Source organism: Enhydra lutris, unplaced genomic scaffold (assembly GCF_002288905.1).
Source record: "Enhydra lutris kenyoni isolate GAN:26980312 unplaced genomic scaffold, ASM228890v2 scaffoldscaffold5, whole genome shotgun sequence".
NCBI classification, from domain to species: domain Eukaryota; kingdom Metazoa; phylum Chordata; class Mammalia; order Carnivora; family Mustelidae; genus Enhydra; species Enhydra lutris.
In genome coordinates this window covers 49,682,272-49,705,489 of record NW_019154089.1, presented here as the reverse complement: position 1 = coordinate 49,705,489, position 23,218 = coordinate 49,682,272, and the positions used below count along the sequence as shown (strand labels likewise).

The 23,218-nt window shown below is 36.6% G+C and overlaps 1 protein-coding gene across 2 annotated transcripts in view; it reads right to left on the bottom strand.

Moving 5' to 3' along the window:
• LOC111141065 (nucleoporin 155) overlaps positions 1-23,218 on the bottom strand; it is a 63,898-nt gene that overhangs the window by 12,006 nt on the left and 28,674 nt on the right. The window contains exons 19-31 of one of the 2 annotated variants that reach the window (XM_022493393.1): positions 22,948-23,014; positions 21,173-21,288; positions 15,066-15,163; positions 12,090-12,220; positions 10,528-10,719; positions 9,526-9,664; positions 8,307-8,442; positions 7,476-7,629; positions 7,163-7,267; positions 6,012-6,166; positions 2,798-2,927; positions 1,344-1,457; positions 526-646 (exon numbers count right to left, since the gene is read on the bottom strand). In XM_022493393.1, the coding sequence (XP_022349101.1) occupies positions 526-646; positions 1,344-1,457; positions 2,798-2,927; positions 6,012-6,166; positions 7,163-7,267; positions 7,476-7,629; positions 8,307-8,442; positions 9,526-9,664; positions 10,528-10,719; positions 12,090-12,220; positions 15,066-15,163; positions 21,173-21,288; positions 22,948-23,014 (1,658 nt within the window). The remainder of the gene's footprint in view (positions 1-525; positions 647-1,343; positions 1,458-2,797; positions 2,928-6,011; positions 6,167-7,162; positions 7,268-7,475; positions 7,630-8,306; positions 8,443-9,525; positions 9,665-10,527; positions 10,720-12,089; positions 12,221-15,065; positions 15,164-21,172; positions 21,289-22,947; positions 23,015-23,218) is intronic. The other variant, XM_022493394.1, reaches the window with a different exon arrangement.

Below are 23,218 nucleotides of genomic sequence, written 5' to 3'. Positions count from 1 at the left end.
AAGCATCTGCCTTTGGCTCAGGACATGGTCCTGGGGTCCTGGGATCCAGCCCCGCACCAGGCTCCCTGCTCAGTGGAGAGACTGCTTCTCCCTCTCCCACTCCCCATGCTTATATTATTTGACAGAGAGAGACATAGTGAGAGAGGGAACAGGAGTGGGAGAGGGAGAAGCAGGCTTCCCGCTGAGCAGAGAACCTGATGCGGGGTTCAATACCAAGGCTCTGGGATCATGACCTGAGCCAAAGGCAGATACCTAATGACTGAGCCACCCAGGCACCCCTAAATAAAATCTTAAAAAAAAAAAAAAAAAGAACCACCAAAAAATAACTATCCTTTTCTCAGAGTTTTCTCCAATATAAATTGAGGTCACTCTCTACAGGACTACCCTCTGCCATATCCAGGTGCCCTCCACTTAGGTATATTCAATTTTCATGAGCTCTAGATATATGAAAGCCACTAATAGCTTGCATTCCTCTACCAAGTCACTAAATAATGTATGCTAATATACCTGTAAGTGAGCACTTACCTTTCTCTATGATATCTTGCCAAAGTGTCTGCACCAATATAGGGTCTGAATAACCAGCGCAATGAATTATTGCAAGTTTACACTCTGCAAGTTTAAACGGGTCAGCAAATTCCCCATAAAGCTGTCGGAGAAAATGCCAACATTATACATACAACCAGAGGTCAAGAGTCAGAAATTAATAGTGATACACTCCTTGTTATCCAAAGTTCCTAAAATACGATATAAAGATGTGATGACATGCAGCTGGTCATAACTCCAGATTGAGAATGGCAAAGGCTTGGTAAAATTAATAGATTTCAACATGTGTGCCTCCCCGGCCCCCTTGGCTGGCAGGGAGATACTGTAATAACATGTCTTTTATAATTAGCACTGTCTAAACCAGGATTTAAAGAATCATGGAAATACAAGTCTCAGGGTGCTTCACGGTCCTTGGAGAAATGTCCAAGAATTATTGAAAAAGGGACTGCTCTGAAGTACAAAGTGGGAGAGGCTTGGAGAGATAAGCAAAGATAAGTTACTTCTCCAAGACAAGAAGCAGGGCCATAAAATAAATGGCAGGAGTTTTAACAAAGCTTGGTGTGAGGCTGATAAGAGTCTTGATAGAAAATGGCCTGGACAGAGCAAGTTAGCTGTCCCTAAGAGTCAGATACCACAGCAGTGATCTCTCAGCCCAGCGACATGCTCCCCAGGATGGGTTATCTTAATTTTGTGGAGACAGATTAATCTTTCTCATGAAACGCAAAGTAGAATGCAAATGAAACAAGGAATTTATAGGTATTATGTGACTGCTAGAGGAATTCAACTTGCTTTTTTATTACCTTAGTTATGTCCATTAGCTCAGAATCCAACTGAGAAATTGCATCCTGGACAGAAGAATGATGGGAATACTGTCTTTGTAGTGTCTCTTGTATCTGAAGTTGGATCCTAGCAACCTAGTTTGGATTAAAAAAAGCAAGTCTTAAGTTCTTGATGATAAATCAACAAGTACTTGAAGGAATGATTCCTAGTATCTGACTTTAAGTTGGTTAAAGTAAAAATAATGTATAAATAACAGCATAGTGACTATAATTAACACTGTATTGCATATTTGAAAGTTGTTGAAGAAAATAAATTGTAGGGCGCCTGAGTGGCTCAGTGGGTTAAGCCGCTGCCTTCGGCTCAGGTCATGATCTCAGGGTCCTGGGATCGAGTCCCGCATCGGGCTCTCTGCTCCGCAGGGAGCCTGCTTCTTCCTCTCTCTCTGCCTGCCTCTCTGCCTACTTGTGATCTCTGTCTGTCAAATAAATAAATAAAATCTTTAAAAAAAAAAAAGAAAATAAATTGTAGAAGTTCTTATCACAAGAAAAAAATTTTGTAATTATGTATATGGTGATAAGTGTTAGATATATTATGGTGATCATTTTGCAATACCTAAAAATACTGAATCATTACACTGTATACCTGAAACTAATATAATGTTACGTCAATTATACCTCAATAAAAAACTGTACAAATGAAGACTTCTATTGTAACAAACTAGCAGCTCTTCATCACACCACAAAAGATCTCATAGAAAGTATACTATGGCAGAGAGCCTTTGCTGTCACTGTAATACCCATCTCTCCCACAATTGCAGCCAGAAAATGGCTAGACCATATTTTCCAACCTCCTCTGTAGGGAGATATGGCCATAAGACTAAGTTCTCTTCAATGGACTGTAAGTGGCTATAAAGTATGTCATATATACATATATATATATATAAAGAGGTCTTTAAGAGAGTGAATGTGCTTCTTACATGTGATTTTTTCTCTTACTCCCTCTGACAGAAGAAAAAGTTAAGGCCATAGGGAATGGCAGAGCCAGAAAATAGAACTTGGGTATTAAAATCAATCAAGTGGAAGAAAGCCAGTGGCCAATCAGGAACACCAACTCTGGATATTTGTGAATGAGAAATAAGCTTTTGTATTTGCACTACTACATACTTTTGGGTCTCTTAATTAGGGCAGTTTAGCCTACTCTACTTCACGTATCTACTCATTAGTTTCCAGAATAAATGGTAAATGTGATAATCTCCTTTGTGTTGGAACAGTTGGAAAAAAAAAATGCCACAGAGAAAAATCTAATTATACCAATGTCCTGTGACCCAATAAAAGATGTATGTCTAAATATGAAAATAAATACATACAGGCAGAAGACACTAGAATTACTAACTGCTACTGACCTATGAGTTACTAGAGGGAAGAAGGGAAAATGAAATAAATGCAGGCAAAGTTTAAGTATCTTTAGTGCTTACTTCCATTTTTTCTTCTAATTCATGAAGGAATTCACCATCTGCAGCTATCGATGAAATGGCAGTAGAACTTTTGGCACTAAGAATGGCTCGAGCAATGTACTCTAGTCGCTGCTGAAGTGAAATTTCTGTGCTGGGGGGAAAAAAAACCTTACTTTTATTTATATGAACTCTTAAGGATCCAATATACAAATATATTAATTATGACGCACTATTTTGTACATACCAAATGAGCCATAAAAGCCCATTTGAAACTTGAAAAAACTATTAAAGGACTTCTAATGAAAGAGATCTACAGTTTAAGGCAACAAATAAAAAAATGCTTAAGTTTACATCCAAGAAAGTAACTTCTGATTTTAAAACTTTAATTCAATATATTAAAACTTGGATTCTTTGAAACACAGAAAAGTTCTTTATCACTCCTCATATTCTTCACTTCTCTACCTTAATACAGATAATACTGTATGTGATCCTCCACAAAGCAACTAGAGTGACCTCTTAAAAACAGAAATCAAATTATGTCACATGTCTTCACCTACTCCTTCAACCTCCTCTCCTTTCACCTGCTCCCATGTTCACCATCTCCAACCCCACTGGCTTTCTTTTTTGTATCCTAAACATGGTAAACTTGAATCTGAAACTACCTCTGCAGAGACTATTGTTCCCAAGCTTGGGCCATTTCCTCCACATCTTTAATACTGTACTTTCTTGTCACTTGAGAATCAATTTTCTTTTTTTTTTTTAATTTTTAAAAAAGATTTTATTTATTTATTTGACAGACAGAGATCACAAATAGGCAGAGAGGCAGGCAGAGAGAGAGGGGGAAGCGGGCTCCCCACTGAGCAGAGAGCCCGATGCAGGGCTCAATCCCAGGACCCTGAGATCATGACCTGAGCTGAAGGCAGAGGCTTAACCCACTGAGCCACCCAGGTGCCCCAAGAATCAATTTTCATAACAATCTGAGGTCTTCTCTGACCAATCTTAACTAAAGCCGCTCCTCACCCCCACTTCCCAATAGGCCCTTTTTACTATATTATTCTATTTTTATTATTTTTATAGAACCTGAATTTGTGTCTGCATTCTATACCCACTGGAATGGGAGCTCTTGGGAACAAAGGTGGTATTTACGTTGTTCACTATTCCTTTCTGCATGCCTTTAATATACATCACTGGTGCTCAAAATCTATTGCTGGCTAGCGGGCTGGCAGGTGTCAGAAAGCCCAAGCATGTATCCACCTCCATGGTTACCACCTTCAGTCCTTTCTAATCCCCCATCACATTTGGTTCTTTGACATTACAAAGTGACTTGGCATTAAAAACAAACACACTAATTCATTTAGTTGCTGGCAACCTCTCATACTAACCAGTATTAAATGTAACTTTTGATATCCCCATTACTTCCAGTTTGAATCAGGAAAAAACTAGCTTTCTTTTACTTTCAGATCAAACTGTCCTTCTGTATAGCTATGCCTCCCATATTTTTCCCCTTCTAAAAAAAAAAGAAAGGGAGGGAAGGAGGAAGGAAGAATTAACTCCTCTTTCCCTTCTATCTTTGAAAGTATCGGTGTAGATGACCGTTACTTAGCACTGACCATCTCTCAGTGCTGCACATAAAGGATTGTTTAGTACATTTAGGACCTGTTTCTAAAAGAGCTTCCCTTTCTTGGGGCGCCTGGGTGGCTCAGTGGTTAGGGCCTCTGCCTTCGGCTCGGGTCATGATCTCGGGGTCCTGGGATCGAGTCCCGCATCGGGCTCTCTGCTCGGCGGGGAGCCTGCCTCCTCCTCCTGTCTCTCTCTGCCTGCCTCTCTGCCTACTTGTGGTCTGTCAAATAAATTAAAAAAAAATCTTAAAAAAAAAAAATAAATAAAAGAGCTTCCCTTTCTTTCCCCTCTCATCTCTAAAAAAAGCCCTACTTGACCCAAACATATTAAAAGTAGGTAACATTTCCAAATAATTTAAAATACAAATTCTACAGCTGCCAATTTATTTGCTGCAGCCTGTATATGCAAAAAGAGTGTGGTGAGAAAGAGAGCAACATTATAGCTGGAAAAATATTTTATTGCGGAAAAAGAAGGTAAGCTGAGAGCTAGAGTAGAAGGACAGTGTATCTCGCATGAAGAGGAAATTAGGTTATATGTGTTATGTACAAAGTAGATATGGATAATGAGTGTTCTTAAAAGTTAGAGAATTTGTGAATTTTTTTTTTTAAGATTTTATTTATCTGACAGAGAGAGAGCAGGGGGAGGGCACACAGAGGGAGAAGCAGGCTCCCTGCTGAGAGAGGAGCCTGATGCAGACTCAATCCCAGGACCTCGGGATCATGACCTGAGCCAAGGGTAGACACTGAACGACTGAGCCACCCAGGCATCCCTTTTGAATATGTTATAATAACAATATAAGAAGAAAAAAGGTCAATAAATATTAATGGAAGGCCAATTAAGAATAAATACGTACATACTCACACTTGCTATTACAGTCACATCTAGACTCTTTAAAGTAGGCTCTATGCCCAAGGTGGGCTTGAACGAATTACCCTGAGATAAGAGTCACATGCTCTACTGACTGAGCCAGCAAGGTGCCCCATAAATTACCATTCTGATTAACTTCGTTTGAAAAACAACTTTGTTTCCACAACCTCTTCTTCCTAATTTAACAGATCTCCAGTTTTTAAAAATAGAACTTGTGTTATTTTGGCAAAGATTCCAAATGAAAATACAAGGTCAAATTAATGATCTGTCCAAAATTATATTGTTTTTTGATATGATAATCTAACTAGAAATTTCAATGCTTTGTTTAATAAGATTCTTAACAATCTTTAACATAAATGCTCAAAGATTTTTTGTAATTTAAACCAATAGTGCAGAGGAAATTAGTCTGGATTTAGTAAAACATTTAAAATTATAAAGCCTTTGAGAGATTTGGTCCTTTTAATTAAGAATACTAATTAACTGCTTAGTAGTAAAGAATCTAAAGACATACTTTAAAGAAGAGATTTAGAAGATAGTTTGACTAAAGACAGTCTTGGGTATTTAGTACCTCCTACACACTATTAAAAAAGAAAAAAACTGTAAACTGTAGGTAAATCCAAGTAAAAGCATAAAAACTGTACATACTATAACCTGAATAAGGTTTTATTTAATTTCTGAAATCCAGATGTGTTTAGTTATAGGTCAGTTATCAGTCATTATTCATAGAAGTAAGAGTATTATACCATACCTATGCATGTCAGCCAATTTGGACAGGACGCGAGCAGCATTACTAAAGCTTCTGTTCTTTTCATAATACCTCCACAGTAAATCCATATAACGAACTTTGTTTTGATCAACTTTGGCCATTCGGACTAGATGTGGCTCCAGAAATGGAGAAGCAATCTGCAAATTATACAGTCACTCAGAAACTCTTCTGGGCTAGCCGCTTGCTCTTTATGTAGTAACTATAACATTTTTAAAACAACTACAGGTATGCCTTGCTTCACAAATACATAAGCAAAATTATAATCTAACAACAGACAGAGGGCAATTTTTTTCATTATACATGATTTTTGTTTTACTAGAGTTGACCAAAGAGTTGCTATGATAGTTGAATTAGGCTAATTAAACTAATCATAATCCAGTTACAATTTTTAATTTTTTTTTTTTTGAGACAGAGAGTGAGCATGAGCAGGGGTCAGGGGGAACCCCAAGCAGGCTCCATCTCATGACCCGAGGATCACAACCTGTGACGAAATCAAGAGTCGGATGCTTAACCGAATGAACTACCCAGGCATCCCCAACTACAAATGAAAACACAGCTACTGATTCCTCAAAGACGTCCTTGCCATTGTCAAATGCCACACATTTATTTTACAGAATGAAGAATACTGAGACTTAGGATAGTAAAAAGACATGTATGAAGTCACATACTGAATTAATGACAGAGGTTATGCCAAGTTTAGGACTCCTAATTCATAATCCAATGATTTTCATCCCACAATATAAGAAAATTAGAGCAATAGTTTACTTTATCCACCAGGAAAGGATATCACATTACTTGGATTGATGCTAACACATAATGGTAGGTTCAGGATAAGAAAATGAATTTCCTGGTATCTGCTTTTTTTTTTTTTTTTAAGGATTTTATTTATTTGACAGAAAGAGAGCGAGTGAGTGAGCACAACCTGGGGAGTGGCAGGCAGAGGGGGAGGGAGAAACAGGACCCCTGCTGAGTAGGGCGCCCGATGCAGGGCTTGATCCCAGGACCTTGAGATCATGACCTGAGCCAAGGCAGACGGTTAACCAACTGAGCCACCCATGTACCCCTCCTTCAACTATATATATGCTCATTGAAAATACAAGTTAACAATATTGGAATAAAAAAATATTTTTTACCTGCAATAGCTTATCTGCAAGATCAGCTTGTATTAGCCAATTATAAAGGGCAATACTAAAGAGCTCATCTTTGGATCGTTGAGATAATTTAAGCATTTGTTCAAACTAAAACAAAAAAAAAAATAAAAATTAGCAGTTAAAGGCTCTCATGCTGGACATCATAACCATCAGCCTTATAAAATGCTGAAATCAAGAATCTTTGTAAATGCTTATTTCTAAGATCTACTACCTTTCCCAAGACGAGCTGTCCCCACTATTACACAGAACATCTAAACAATGTATTTTCAGGATAAAAATATGCTATGTCCCTTACATGATGTCCTGCTTCTTCATTACTCAGCATATTGGGATCAGATGACAATACTGGAGGCCCAGGTTTTTTGGGTACACTGGGAGACTGAGGAGCAGCCTTACTTTGGTTTACCAATTCTTGAAGCGTATCTGTAATACACTTATAACTGTTTAATCTGAAAAAGAACGGAGAAGGAGCAAATGCATTGTTTAATTAGATAGCAACTGACTAATCTAATTTAAATACACAATAATATGAAGACTATTTTGGGGACTAGATATATGTACATACAAAAATATATTTGGTATTAAAAATAATATAAATCGTATACTTTTTCTATGTTTGAGAAACGTCATTAACCATAAAAGAATGAAGTTATAAAAATTAATGTATTAATAAAAAACATGTTTTAGATAGGTTATATATTTCCTTTATGAACACACTTTTTTTCTTAACAGTCACTACTAATTTGTGAACATTTAAAAATCATCCCATAAAATAAAATACTAATCATACCCAGAACCAGAAATTAGGTGGGGGAGAGATGGTTCCAAATAAGTTACTGCATTTAAAACTGACATTAGTAAAGTGTTATAAAAACCATAGAGGCAAATTCAAAAAAATTTATAAGTCCTTAAGAATTTTAACCAGACTAAAAGTTGACCCCTAAGGCAAGAATTATAATCCTAATTTAGGCCTGTGATAAAACAAAACATTTTTAAGTGAAAGCATAATTCATTCTTATAAGTGTTGTACTTAAAATATTGTTTTCCTAATATAATCAATCAAACTGTACAGCAAGGAAAGTCTGTATCCAAAAAGTTGACAAGCTGCTAGGGTGATAAAACTTGCCTTTCTTGGAAAGCCTGCAGTCCCACGATGTCTTCTTCTGGTTCTCCATGTTTATAGAAATGAAGTCCAAGACCCTGAGGATCTTTTTTTTCTGCAGCAGTAAGAGAGAGCTCCACTACACCCTCATAAAAACGGACTAATGGGAAAGGAAAAGGACAAAGAGATAAGGCTTATTAAGCTGGATGTGTTTTTCCTTAGCTGGTTTATAAAAGTACTGATCAAGGTCTCTACCGTATGCTAGTCACCTTAATGACACTATCATATAAAATATGGTGAATCTACCAAAGAACAAGGTACCAACATGCCTAAAAGGCAGCTATTAAGTGTATTTTCTTTATTGGAAAAAATTTTTTCCAAAGTTAGAATAACAAAAGGGAAGGTTTCTCTTCCTTGATGGGAAAAAAAAAATCTTAGAATTCAAAACAATATCTGTGCTAACAGTTACTACTTTTACATTATGCTAGATTTGATTTAAAGTAATTTAGGGGTGCCTTGGTGGCTCAGTGGGTTAAAGCCTCTGCCTTCGGCTCAGGTCATGATCCCAGAGTCCTGGGATCGAGCCCCGCATCCGTCTCTCTACTCAGCTTGCCTCTCTGCCTAGTTGTGATCTCTGTCTGTCAAATAAATAAATTAAAAAAAACAAAAACAAACAAAAAGGTAATTTATTTTTTTTTAAAGATTTATTTATTTATTTATTTGACAGACAGATCACAAGTAGGCAGAGAGGCAGGCAGAGAGAGAGAGAGGAGGAAGCAGGCTCCCTGCTGAGCAGAGAGCCCAATGTGGGGCTCGATCTCAGAACCCTGAGACCATGACCTGAGCCGAAAGCAGAGGCTTTAACCCACTGAGCCACCCAGGCGCCCCACAAAAAGGTAATTTAAAAGCAAGCAGACAAGTACTATTTTCAAAATTAGCCAAAAGAATTGAAAGCATCCAAAAAACTAAATGTAATCCAGGGAGCTATCTAATATAGATAGTATACAAGGACAAGGATTGAGACTCCTGTGTTAAAAGTTATCTATTTCAAGATATAAAAAGAGCATTATAGTTTTTGCAGAGGCCAGCCATCAAACACTAAAACATAAGGCATGAGTTTCCCAAGTCCTATCACATGGGGGAAGTGTCGCTTATGTTAAGAGGCTTTTTATCAGTAGCTTGTAATAAAACAGTCATTTGTCCCAAGTTAAGAAAAAGATGTGAAGAACATTTTGTTTCTCACCTTGTCTATACTGAGCACAAACATTGGAAAGGTCCACTTGATTGCTGATTTTCTGATACTCCTTTAAGGATTCTCTTAACATTCTTTCCTTTTCAATCTTATTCTGAACTTGTCGGGAACGCTGGAGGAGTTCATTTGCCTAGATTAGAGATGACAAGAACTTAAAAAGACATAAAATCCAGCACATAGACAATATTATCAACATAAGTCTTGGTCTATGTCTCAATTAACATCTGGTTTATTATCAGAAAAAATAAAAACAACTCTACAAACTTATTTCTTCTTAATTTTAGGCAGAAAAATTTTTGACCAAAAAAATCCTAGCTACTTTTAATTCCTCTCACAAATATTTTAAGCAAGATAGCTTTTGACTGGTAAATCTCTTGCCTAGTGAATACATTATTGGTCAGCAGGCAGTCCATATGATACTGATTTAAATTATTTTTACCTGTAAGAAAGGATCAATAAAAATTGCCCAATCAACTCTTATTACAGACTTAAAGTTTTTGTAATTTTTAATTTCTAAGGAGATACGTGTTTAACCATTTAAAAAAATATGGTCTAGAAATGTTATATTCTTTATGAAAAACTTAAATATACAAGGATTTTAAGAAATGATGTATTCCAACTCCTTTCATCATACAGATGGAGACTCTGGAGGCCAAGAGAGAGGTTAGGAGACACACCCAAGAGACATCATATGTTAAATAAAAGACGGTTTCTGATTCCAGTTCTATTGTGCTTTTCATACTATGAAACCCTCTTTAAGAAACACTGAAATAGGGGCGCCTGGGTGGCTCAGTGGGTTAAGGCCTCTGCCTTCAGCTCGGGTCGTGATCCCAGGGTCCTGGGATCGAGCCCCACATCGGGCTTGCTGCTCAGGAGGGAGCCTGCTTCCTCCTCTCTCTCTGCCTACTTGTGATCTCTGTCTGTCAAATAAATAAATAAATAAATCTTTGAGGGCGGGGGAGAAACACTGAAATAGCTGATAAAGCATCATACCTTAGAACAAATTGCATCATCAGTGCTATACAGAAGTGGGCAGATATCCTGTAAGTGTAAACTAATGCCATCAACAGCAGCATTATCTCTGATGTAGCAGTTGATAAGAGAAGCGATTAATGCCCCGGTCAGTTCCTTGTCCCTGATTACCAGATCTTTAAAGGTGGTGATTTTCAGCTGCTCTTGAAATTCCTAGGAGTATAATACAAAGTCCTTTTTTCTAACAAAAATACAGAAATATCCTATTTCTACCCACAACAAAATTTCTTTAGCAATTTAAAATAAAAAATGAAAAAGAGAAAATATGCTAAACTATACAGACTAACACATTTTTGCAAACTTCCATAGAATCATACAGAATTGTTAAAGAACCCACAGTATGACCAGTCGAAATCTCTCAATTTACAAGTGAGGTAAGTAAAATGTAGGCAGAATCAAAATTAGAGCCAGGTTTCCTGATTTTAGTCATCACCAGAAAGAATAATCACTTAGCTACATTAAAAAATCTTGGGTTTACGGGGCGCCCGAGAATGCCTCAGTTGGTTAAGCATCCGACTCTTGATTTCAGCTCAGGTCCTACAAATGGACCTTGAGAGCTCGTTTGGAGGTTCTAGCAGGGACGCGCAACTATTTGTACACCCCTTGACCAAAGAATGGTCCACCTCTATCAAGGAAGATCATCCTCTTCGAGCACAAAGCTTTGGAAGGGATGCACATGGAGTGGTGAGGGAGAAAGGGAACACCTGCTTAGCCAGTCAGCCGAGTCAACACGATCAATGGGCATGACAGATTCACATCACACCTTTCCTTAGAGAACACAGTATACAGGGATGAAATGACATGATATCTAGGATCATCTTTAAAGTAATTTGGTAAAGAAAAAGAGAATAGATTAATGAAAGTTGATAAAATCTTGAAAATGCTGAATGCAAGTGTATATGAAGATTATAATGTAGTATTTACTCTATTTTTGTATATGTTTAGAAATAGTCACAATAGGAATACATTCCCCCCAGTGACCTAACATTTAAGTGAATGCAAACTGCCATCATACTTAAAAAGGATTCAAATGAGGACAGCAAGAGAAATGTGATCCATTCATTTCTCAAATGGTAAACCTTTTTAAAAGTAAGAATGTTTAAGTCATTAGACTCTTTGAAATTACAGGCAAAAATTTTGTGGATGTATCTGTATGCATTCTTTGAGGGTGGGAAGAAAGAGTTTCGATCAAATTCCCAAAGGGATCTGAAATCCAAATAACGGTTACAACCTACTGTTTAAAAAAATACTTTTCGTAAAGATTTCATTCATATACCATAATAAAATTCTCACATATTGTAAAAACTTGGGGTTTTGACAAAGTGGATCCCTCAAGTTTTCATGCTTTAGTGCAATTTTCCATTAAGATTTCCATTAAGCAGATACTAACTTCATCATAACACCTAAATGATTCTCCCCGAAAGTCTCCTCTCAAACCCAAGTGTAAGATTAAAGCTCACTCAAAAGAAAACAAACTAAGCACAGAATTAACAAATATGATCTTAAAGGAAAAGAAATCCTACCTTCTGAAGTTCTCCTACAATGACAGTGAACTGATGTTCACAAAGAAGCTTCCATAAAGCCAGAGCCTGGTATGATTTTCGAACCAACTGCTGGATTGCCTGAAGCGAAACCTTTTCACTCAGTTGAGCCTCTAAGTACAAAACACAACTGATGAAGTTTTATACAATGACATAGGTTGTTTTGTTTTAAATAAAACAACACTTTGCTTTCAATAAGAATAACTATAGTTAAGGCTGAAATCCTCACTGGTCTCCCCTCATCACAGCCAACCATGATCATGACTTGTTGAATTCATCTTTTCATCCAGTCATTATGTATATGTGGTTCTATGTGTCTGCGTGTGTACACATAAAACAAAAACTGCTGTTTTTAAACCATTTACATCACTTTTTCCACCCAGCTGTATCTTAATAAGTATTTTATATTTTTAATATTCTAATATGTATTACTGGATATTCCATCATGTAAGTATACCACAATTAGGTCCATTTTCCACCTTAAGGACATTTATGTTATCTCCCATGCTTTGCTACTAAAACAATAATGCAATAAACATCCTTAAGAAAGGACTCCTGAAAAGCACCATCAGATTTCTCTAGGACTATGTTCCTCAAACTCTGGATTAAGATAAATTGGTGAAAATAAATAAATAAATAAATAAATAAATAAGTGGGCAAGTCATGAAATCAATTCAGTCAGTCATGACAGCTACCTCCCCCCCCTTTAAAAAGGAAAGAGAATTGGAGTGCCTAGCTGGCTCAGTCAGTAGACCATGCAACACTTGATCTCAGGGTTTTAAGTTCAAGACCCACACTGGGCATGGAGCCTACTTAAAAAAAAAGAAAAAGGAGATAAAATAAAAAAGGAAAATATTAGAGTGTAAAACAGGTAGTTATTTCCTATAATTTTGTTTCAGTTATGTATATATGCTTTCAAACATGAAGGTCATAACATAAAATGCATTTCTTACCATAAGAAAAAAAGTCTGATAAAGACTGCTATACAATGTATCCTTAGAAGTGAAACTGCTGGGTTTCAATATACATGTATTTTCAGCTTTTATAGGCTATGATCAAACTGCTCCCTAAAGTAGTCGTTTCAGTGTACATGTGCCAGCAATCTGAACCCTCCTTTGGTTTTAATCCTTACCAATGCTTGGTATTGTCAGTCTTAAGACCTTACTGAAGTACCAATAGCAGTAATGAAAAAATGTTTATGAAATAGTAAACAGAAAACTAGATTTAGCAGGAAGAGACAAGAGTAAATGGCTGGGTCTTAATTAGCAAGGATCTATCAGCCAGAAATGGCTCAAACAGAACACAAAAATTCTTTTAAAAAACCAAATGGCAGGCAAAATTTAAGCAATGATTTATTATTATTCCAAACTATTTCTGGAGTAATTGATGATTTTAAGTTTTCCATTACCTTGCTCCTTCCTTGATTGTTACTATTTATAACAGAAAAAAAAAACAAACAAACCAAAACCAACCAAAAATTTGATTCACATTTTTAACTTTATAAAAAGGTGTGCCACTAATCATTAGGAAAATGCAAATAAAAACCCACAATGAGATACCACATTGTATCCACTAGGATGGAGATTATAGAAAGAGAAAAATAACTGGTAAAGATGTGAAGAAATTGAAATACTACTGCACTACGAGCAGAAATGTAAAATGGTACATAGAGAACAGTATGGCAGTTCTTCAAAAATTAAAAAACTGACTACCATATGATCTAGCAATTCCATTTCTGGGTACATAACAAAAAAACTGAAAGCAAGGACTCAAATTTATATTTATACAACACGTTCATAGCAGAATTATTTACAATACCTCTAAGGTGGAAGCAACCCAAGTGTTCAAAAACCCAAGCTTTTTTTTCTGGTTTCACGATACAATACCCTAAACCCAGTATTCAGTGTTTGTTCTGCAGTGAGCCTTTACAGAGGCAGCATGCACCCTGCCATACCCCTTTCCCAGAAACCACACACATCACCTCAGCATCAAGCTGCCACAACTTTGCAATGTGTCTATGGAATTCTGTGCTTTATCTCTAAATGTGTCCTAAGGTTGGGCACCTGGCTGGCTCAGTTGGAAGAGCATGTGACTTGATCTCATCAGGGTCGTGAGTTCAAGCCCCACAATGGGCACAGAGATTACTAAAAAAGGTAAATAAACTTAAAAAAAAAAAAGTGTCCTACGGAATAGAAAAGCCCAAGAAAGGTTATTTTTTGGGGACTGGGAATGCTCAAAAATTTTTCCATATAATTTAATGGTAAATACTTCCTAACTTTATGCCACCATTTTGGCTTATGAAAGGTTTCATAGGAACACTACTTTCAGACAGCAGGGGGAAACCTCTGTAGACATACAATGGAATAATATTGTCTTAAAAAGAAAGGAAATTCAGACATATGCCGCAACATGGATGAACTCTGAAGACATATGCTAGCTGAAATAAGCCAGATGCAAAGGGGGTCACTGTATAATTCCACTTATATGAAGTGTATTAGGTAGTCAAATTCAGAGACAAAAAAACATGAATGATTGACAGTAGTAGGGGCTGGGATGGTGTGGGAAATGGGGAGTTACTGGTTTGGTACAGAGTTTTTTAAGAAGATGAAAAAAGTTTTGGAGATGGATAGTAGTGACATTTGCACAACCAAGTGAATGTGGTTAAAATTGTAGTCTATTTTACGATTTAAAAACTTATTTTAAAAAAGGTTATCATGTTTCTTGTAAAGGAAAAGAAAAAACTTAATGGGCTGAAAGTTATGAAAATACATGAAAGCCATACAGTCCACTTTTCTTAACCACACTGATGTTATTTTAATAAAAAATATTTGTGTTATCAAAAACCAGATCTTATTAAGAAATGTTCACTGTTTTCTATTCAATCCACTGTTTTCTACTTGATAAATAAAACTCTTTATGGGGGTCATGTACAGTCAACTGATATGAGAAGTAACTTACCATGAAACTTTCTTTGCAGCTCCTGTTGCATCTGCTGGGTATTTCCATTTTCAGGACGCATGAATCCTATCAGCCTCTGCTGCACTTTGGCAGTTGTACTGAAACAAATTTCAGAATGTGTATTTGTGTTTTTGATAGCTTTACTGAGATATAAATCATACATCATACAATTCAACCATTTAAAGTACACAATTTAGTTTTTCAAAATACATTCACAGGGTTGTGCAACTATCACCACAATCTGATTTTAGAACATTTTCACCCATTCTCTATTAGCAGTCAATCCCTATCTCTCCACCCCTACCCTAAGTAACTGCTAGCCTACTTTTGTCTCTTTAAGTTTGCCTATTCTGAATATTTAATATAAATGAGGTGGGATACATTGTTAATATTCTTTTCCTTTACAGAATAGTGAAGTAGTAGAATAGTAAAGCAAATAAATGATGATTTAAAACTGAATTATTTTAACCTCCTGGATGCTTAAAGTTTCAATTATTTGGTTATCGTGATGACCATTTTTATTCAGAAAGGCTAGATAAGTGGTTGCTTCTTTCTCTTTATCCGCCAAATTTAAAAGTAATGGATTGGTTTCTAGCATCCTTCAAAGATGAGCAACATTTTGGTTTCAAGTTACATAATAAAATCTACCTTTTCCATGTGTAGTTTTATGAGTTTTGACAGATGCATAGTGTTATATAACTACCACCTCAATCAAGATACAGAACAGTTCCGTCATGCCTCAAATTCTCTTGTGCTGTTTCTTGCATCCAAATCCTCTTCCCACCCCTAAGCCTGGCCACCACTAATCTCTTCTTTACGCCATAAGTTTTTTTTTTTTTTTTTTTTTTTTTTTAAGATTTTACTTATTTCTTTGACAGAGAAAGGAAGTGAGAAAGCACAAGCAGGGAGAGTGGCAGGGGGAGAGGAAGAAGCAGGCTCCCCGATGAGCAGAGAGCCCAATGCGGAGCTCCATCCCAGAACTCTGAGACCATGATCCGAGTCCAAGGCAGATGCTTCACCTGGAGCCCCTACCCCTAGGTTCCCCTACCCCTACAGTTTTTGCCTTTTCCAGTACATAATATAAATCTATTCTGCTTCTTTTCTATAGCATCATATATTTGACAGTCATCCATGTTGCTGTATATATCAGCTCTCTGGAGAATGTCAGTCTTGTTGTTTGTTTTAGCAGGTAATCTATCTCATGAAATCTGGTATTCACGTTGTAAGTGCTAACTCATGAAAAATGGAAAATAAAAGAGATCTTAGAACTAAAAATATAATGGCCAGGAAAAAAATGTATCAGAGAAATTGAACAGATGCTATTTTTTTTTTTTTTTTTTTTTTTGAGGGGGATAGAGAGTGAGCAAGTAAGAGCACAAAAGCAGGGGAATGGAGAAGCAGACTCCCTGCTGAAAAGGCGGCCTGATGCAGGACTAGATCCCAGAACCCCAGGTTCATGATCTGAGCCGAAGGCAGCCATTCAACCGAGAGAGCCACTCAGGTGTTCCTAAATAGATGTTATTTAAAATATAATTGGAGCCCCTGGTGGCGCAGTTGCTTAAATGCCAGACTCTCGGTTTCAGCTTAGGCCATGATCTCAGGGTTGTAGGATCGAGCCCAGCATCAGGCTCCACGCTCACTGTGGAATCTGCTTAAGACACTCTCTCTCTCTCTCACTCTCCTATGCCCCTGCCCAACAAAGTAAATAAATAAATCTTAAAAAAAAAAAAAAAAATATATATATATATATATATATATATATATATATTTATTTATTTAATGATCAAGAACATCAGCTCTAGGAATTCTGTAATCTGTAATCTAGAGAACCACCACCACCATAACAAATGGAAGAAAGGAAATTATGGAAGAAAAGAGAAGAAACTGAGGCTAGATCCAGGAGAGTAAATAGGATTTTCCCAAGAGAAGGGAAGTAATCAGATAGTATAATAATAAAAAAAATAACAGAAGAAAATTCACCAAGGCTTTAGTCTAGTTCTAAATGCTTACTGAGAAAATTTAGTTCTCAATACTCACCGAAAAAAGACATACTGAAGACATGGTGAAATTGCTAAATTTTTAGTAATAAAGACAAAGAGCATAAAAACCTTCAAAGCTAACACAAGTCATTACAGAGAAATGAGAATCAGAAAGGCAATGTATTTTTCCTCTGCAATATTAAAGTTTAGGAAGAAAATGGAACAAACTGTAAATGAAAATCTGAGAGAAAATGACTATGACCTTACAATCCCATATCCATTAGGCAATAAAAAGGGGTGAAGTACTGATTTATGTTGCAACCTGGACCTCGAACATGAACCTTAAAATAATGCTAAGCAAAAAAAGCTAGATTCTAAAGACCACAAATTATATAATTCCATTTGTACGAAATGTCAACAATAGGCCAATCTGTAGATAGGATAGATTAGTAAGTGTTTGAGGCTAAGGGGTGGAAATGACTGCAAATGGACTAAAGAAATGTCTTTGAGTTGAAGAAAATGTTCCCAAAATGGATTATGATTGATGGTTGCACAATTCTATATATTTACTAAAATTTGCAGAGTCAAACATTTAAAATAAGTGAATCTTGTGGCATATAAATTACATCTTAAGAAGCTATTAACAAATACTCAGTGAAACTAACGTTGCAGGCATGAAGGGTTGGTTGAAATGAGAAAATCTGTTAATAAAAGGAAAAAAATATCATCTCTGCAAAATGCAGACATTTGACAAATTCCAATACTCACTTTATATGGAAACTCAATAAAACAGAAATAGAGGGGCGCCTGGGTGGCTCAGGGGGTTAAACCTCTGCCTTCGGCTTGGGTCATGATCTCAGGGTCTTGGGATCGAGCCCCACATGGGGCTCTCTGCTCAGCAGGGGGCCTGCTTCCTCCTCTTCTCTCTCTGCCTGCCTCTCTGCCTACTTGTGATCTCTGTCTATCAAATAAATAAATAAAATCTTAAAAAAAAAACAGAAATAGATGAATACTTTCTTAGTATGATGAACTATCTACGTAGGCACGATCTTTAATGGGGAAACACTATAAGCTTTCTCACTGAAGTCAGGAGCAGGACCCAGATGCCCACTGTATCTCCACTACCATTTAACACTGTGTTGGAGATATCAGCCTATATAGACAGGAGAAAGCAACCAGAGCTAGAAAGAAAAGGTAAAATTATCTCTATTTGTAGATGACAGGACTATATATCTGAAAAACCCAAAACACTCAATGAAAAAAGTACTAACTGAAGAGAAATAGAAAAGTAGCAGGGTATTAAATTAACAGACAACTTCAGTTATAACTGTAAACTTCAATAAACTGCTAAGAAACTATTAACATAAGAATATAATGTTAAAAAAGAAAAAGAAAAAATACCTTATAACTAAAATTCCAGATAATTTCCAAGAAGGATACTGGTGGAGGGTAGGGGAAAAAGGAGTAATAATAGCTCTGTCCAATTACTAATGCTGACAGAGATATATATTTTTCAGAATTTAAAACTAACTACTAGAGAAAGAAAATCACATATAAAACTTCTAAATCTGTTTGGGGTAGGGAGAAGTCTGATCAATCCAGTAAAATACGGGGATGGGGAAGGAAAGAAAAACAAACAAAACACACAACAAAAGGCAAAATTCAGGATGGTGAGAATAAGATCAAACATTAAACTAATGCCAAACATGGGAAGAGGTTAAACCATCTTATGAAAAGATAAAGACTTTTAAACTATGTTAACAAAAGAAGGGAGAAATCAATTTATATATTAAGATATACTTTATAGAGTGTTCCAAAGGCTCAAAATAAAGAAAATTGGTATAACTTTCTCAGGAGACAACTAAATACTACATATCAACTTTTTTTTTTAATGTTCGTCTTTTTTTTTTTTTTTTAAAGATTTTATTTATTTATTTGTCAGAGAGAGAGAGAGAGAGAGAGCGAGAGCGAGAGCGAGTGAGCGCACAAGCAGGCAGAGGGAGAGAGAGAAGCAGGCTCCCTGCCGAGCAAGAAGCCTGATGCGGGGCTCGATCCCAGGACCCTGAGATCATAACCTGAGCTGAAGGCAGAGGCTTAACCCACTGAGCCACCCAGGCACCCCTACATATCAACATTTTAAAAAATAGTCCTTACACCCAATAATTCTATTTCTCAAGAAATTCATTGAAGATTACTGAACAAGTACACAAATATGTATAAAGAAGAGTGGGGGCACCTGGGTGGCTCAGTGGGTTAAACCTCTGCCTTTGGCTTGGGTCATGATCTCGGGGTCCCGGGATCGAGCCCTGCATCGGGCTCTCTGCTCAGCGGTGAGCCCGCTTCCTCCTCTCTCTGCCTGCCTCTCTGCCTACTTGTGATCTCTCTCTCTCTCTGTCAAAAAAAAAAAAAAAAAAAAAAAAAATCTTTAAAAAAAAAAAAAGAGGAGTAACCAGTGCACCTTGTTTATAACATGAAAAAACAGAAACACTACAATTATTAGTAGAGTTATACATTAAATGTTTGCGTATAAATAATGGAAAAATATGCAGCCAATATACAAATTATTTATTCCACTGATTTGGAAAGTTCTAAACTACATAGTGAGTATATACAATATATACAGTACATATAGTATATAAAACAATGAGTGTATATAATGTTTCATAAAAGTGTGCCTATTTAGATTCTATTTGCAGTTTTTAAAAAAAATTTTCTTAATTATTATTATTGTTTTTTTTTAGGGAGAAGACCTAAGGTTCGAGCAGCAGGAGAATGATACAATGTTGAATATGATGTCACAGAACAGTCTCTCTGTCCCACTGAGTGACAGCTGCAACTGGCACAGTCACAGGGCAAGGATGCAATCAAGGGTTTTCTTTCAGCAGCAACTACCAAATCCTGGCCCCAGGGTTTGTCAGGGGAGGACCTATGAAAGTGTTCTATTTGCAGTTTTAAATAAATACCTTTATATGTTTCATATAGTTTATACTCTTATATTTCAGATCATAAATTTTCTGGTCAGTAAAGTGAAATCTTTACAAAAAGCCCATATTATTTCTATAATAAAATTTTTTTTATCCTAAGTGTACCCCCCACAAAAACTCTATAGGTATGTTCACATCAACATTTTTCATAGAAACCAAAAAGCTAACATCACCCAAATAAGCATCACCCGATGAACTGAAAAATGAAACAAAGTACCAATACATATTAAAACACGTGAAACTTGAAAATATGCTCAAAGAAGCCAGAAACAAAAGGCCACATTTCCATTTACATAAAAGATACAGAATATGGCAGGTCCACAGACACAGATAAATCAGTGGTTGCTAGGGACAGGTAACAGGGAGTGCTATGGACTGTTTGTGTCCCACTGTATTTCAATATTGAAGTCCCAATTCCCAGAGTGATGGTATTAGGAGGTGGGGCCCCTGGGAGGTAATTAGGTTTAGATCGGCTGATGAGAGTGAAGCCCCCACAATGAGATTAATAGCCTTATAAGAGACCAGAGAGCCTGTCACTTAGTTTTTTCTCTGCCATGTTAGGACACAGAAAGAAAGCAGCTGCCTATAAATGAGGAAGAGGGTCCTCACCAGAACCCAACCATGCTGGCACCCTGATCTCAGACTTCCAGCCTCCAGAACTGTGAGAAATAAACGTTGTTGTTTAAGCCATTCTATAGTATTATTGCTACTGGGGCCTGAACACAGAGTAATTGTTAATGGATAAAGGGTTTCTTTTTGGCATGATGAAAATATGCTGGAATTAGAGGTGATAATAGCATCAACTTATAAATATACTAAAAACCACTGAACTAAAAATTTAAAGGATGAATTTTATTTATTTTTTTTTTAAAGATTTTATTTATTTATTTGACAGAGATCACAAGTAGGCAGAGAAGCAGGCAGAGAAGCAGGCAGAGAGAGATAGGAGGAAGCAGACTCTCCGCCGAGCAGAGAGCCAGATGCGGGGCTCGATCCCAGGACCCTGGGATCACGACCTGAGCCGAAGGCAGAGGCCCCAACCCACTGAGCCACCCAGGCGCCCCTAAAGGATGAATTTTATAACAAGAATTCTATCTCAGAGAGAAAAAGGAATAATAGGCAAATAAATCTTATTTATTCTTACTTTGGATTTCCTAAGGGTCCTCCTGCAAATTGGGAGTTTCTGTCTAGAAACTCTTGCAAACCTTTTAGTTCTTGCAGCACTGATTCCAACAGCTGGGAGGGAACACTACTTTCAATCTGTAAGAAAAAAAGTATTTTTAAAAGCTTTAAAACACTTGAAAAATTGTATATGTAAAAAACATACTTTATAATTGAATGTCAAGTTTCAATTTTTAAGTTTCCTATCTTCATTAATAGTAATCATTTATGCTTGGTGACCAGAATAAAGGGCTAGATACCCACATCCCTCCCATCCCGCTCTGCTTTGTTTTAGGTATAACTGACATACAGTAATTGATAGCTTTTTATGTTTTAATACAGTCATCATCCAATCCATAATATAGAATATTTCCAACACCCAAGAAGTTCCCTAATGCTCCTTTCTAGTCACTAGTCATTCCATCTACCAGGTAGCCACTTTTCTTTTTTTTTTTTTTTTAAAGATTTTATTTATTTGACACCCAGAGAGAGAAATCACAAGTAGACAGAGAGGCAGGCAGAGAGAGAGGGGGAAGCAGGCTTTCCGCAGAGGAGAGAGCCTGACACGGGGATCGATCCCAGGACCCTGAGATCATGACCTGAGCCGAAGGCAGAGAGAGAAAGTATACTAATGCATGGAAATTAGTAGTGGGTTCATGGAGTTCGGGAGCATATAAGCAAAACACTAAATAGTAGCTCTGAGTAATATTAAGTATTAGGACTTATTCTGTTTAACACTCACAACAACATTAAGAGGAAGAGGTCTTATTGTTCTCTTCTTATAGTGAGGTATCAGACTGAAATATTAAGAAAATGACTCATCATTTATGTGAGTGACAGAGCTCAGTGGGTTCACTGAGCCACCCAGGTGCCCGGTAGCCACTTTTCTTATTGTCACCAACAGTTAGCTTTGCCTGTTCTTGAACTTCATATAAATGGAATCATATACTATGTTAAATAAATATATTCTTCTTCTTAGAAATGTGAACTTTAAAAAGTATCAGAATTGAAAAAATATTTGGTAACTTTCAGATTTAAAAAGAACAAAGTTTAAATTGCATTCATATTTCATGTTAAAAAATATTTACTACCTGAATTTATGATAATAAAAAGTTTTACAGGATCTATTCTTTTTTCTTTTTTTTTTAAAGATTTTATTTATTGATTTGAGAGAGCACGAGTGAGAGTGAGAGTAAGAGAGACGAGCAGGGGGAATAGGGAGAAGTAGGATCCCTGCCGAGCAGGGAACCCCAAGTGTGGCTCCATCCCAGGGCTCTGGGATCATGACCTGTGCCAAAGGCACACCTTAACCGACAGAGCCACCCAGGCGCCCCTACAGGATCTATTCTTACAGCACTCCAGAGAGTATACTAATGCACGGAAATTAGTAGTGGGTTCATGGAGTTCGGGAGCATATAAGCAAAACACTAAATAGTAGCTCTGAGTAATATTAAGCATTAGGACTTATTCTGTTTAACACTCACAACAACATTAAGAGGAAGAGGTCTTATGTTCTCTTCTTATAGTGAGGTATCAGACTGAAATATTAAGAAAATGACTCATCATTTATGTAAGTGACAGAGCTGGGACTTCACCCAGGGCAAGGAGAGTTTATCGGACATGAACACAAACATATACATAAAAGAAAAACCACTGCATCTTGTTTATAACACCAAGAAATGTGAAACAATCTATTTATACAATTAAATCATAAACTGGTTACACACAGCAATGAAATGCATTATATGATACACTTACTGCAGTGATTTCTCTGTTGCCACTCTTGAATACTCTCTCCACAACTAAACTAGCATCCCAGATATTTCTGAAATAAAAAATGTTTTAATAATTATGCTGTGCAAACAAAAAACAAATACATTATGTAGTAAATTCTTTTGTGTGTTTGTCAAAGTACAGCAATGATTTAACACTTTACAAAGTTATCCAAAAGAATGGAAAATAAGAAAATTTCTAAACCTGATATATCTAAGTTATTTCACATAATGAAATACTGCTAAAGAAAAATCAA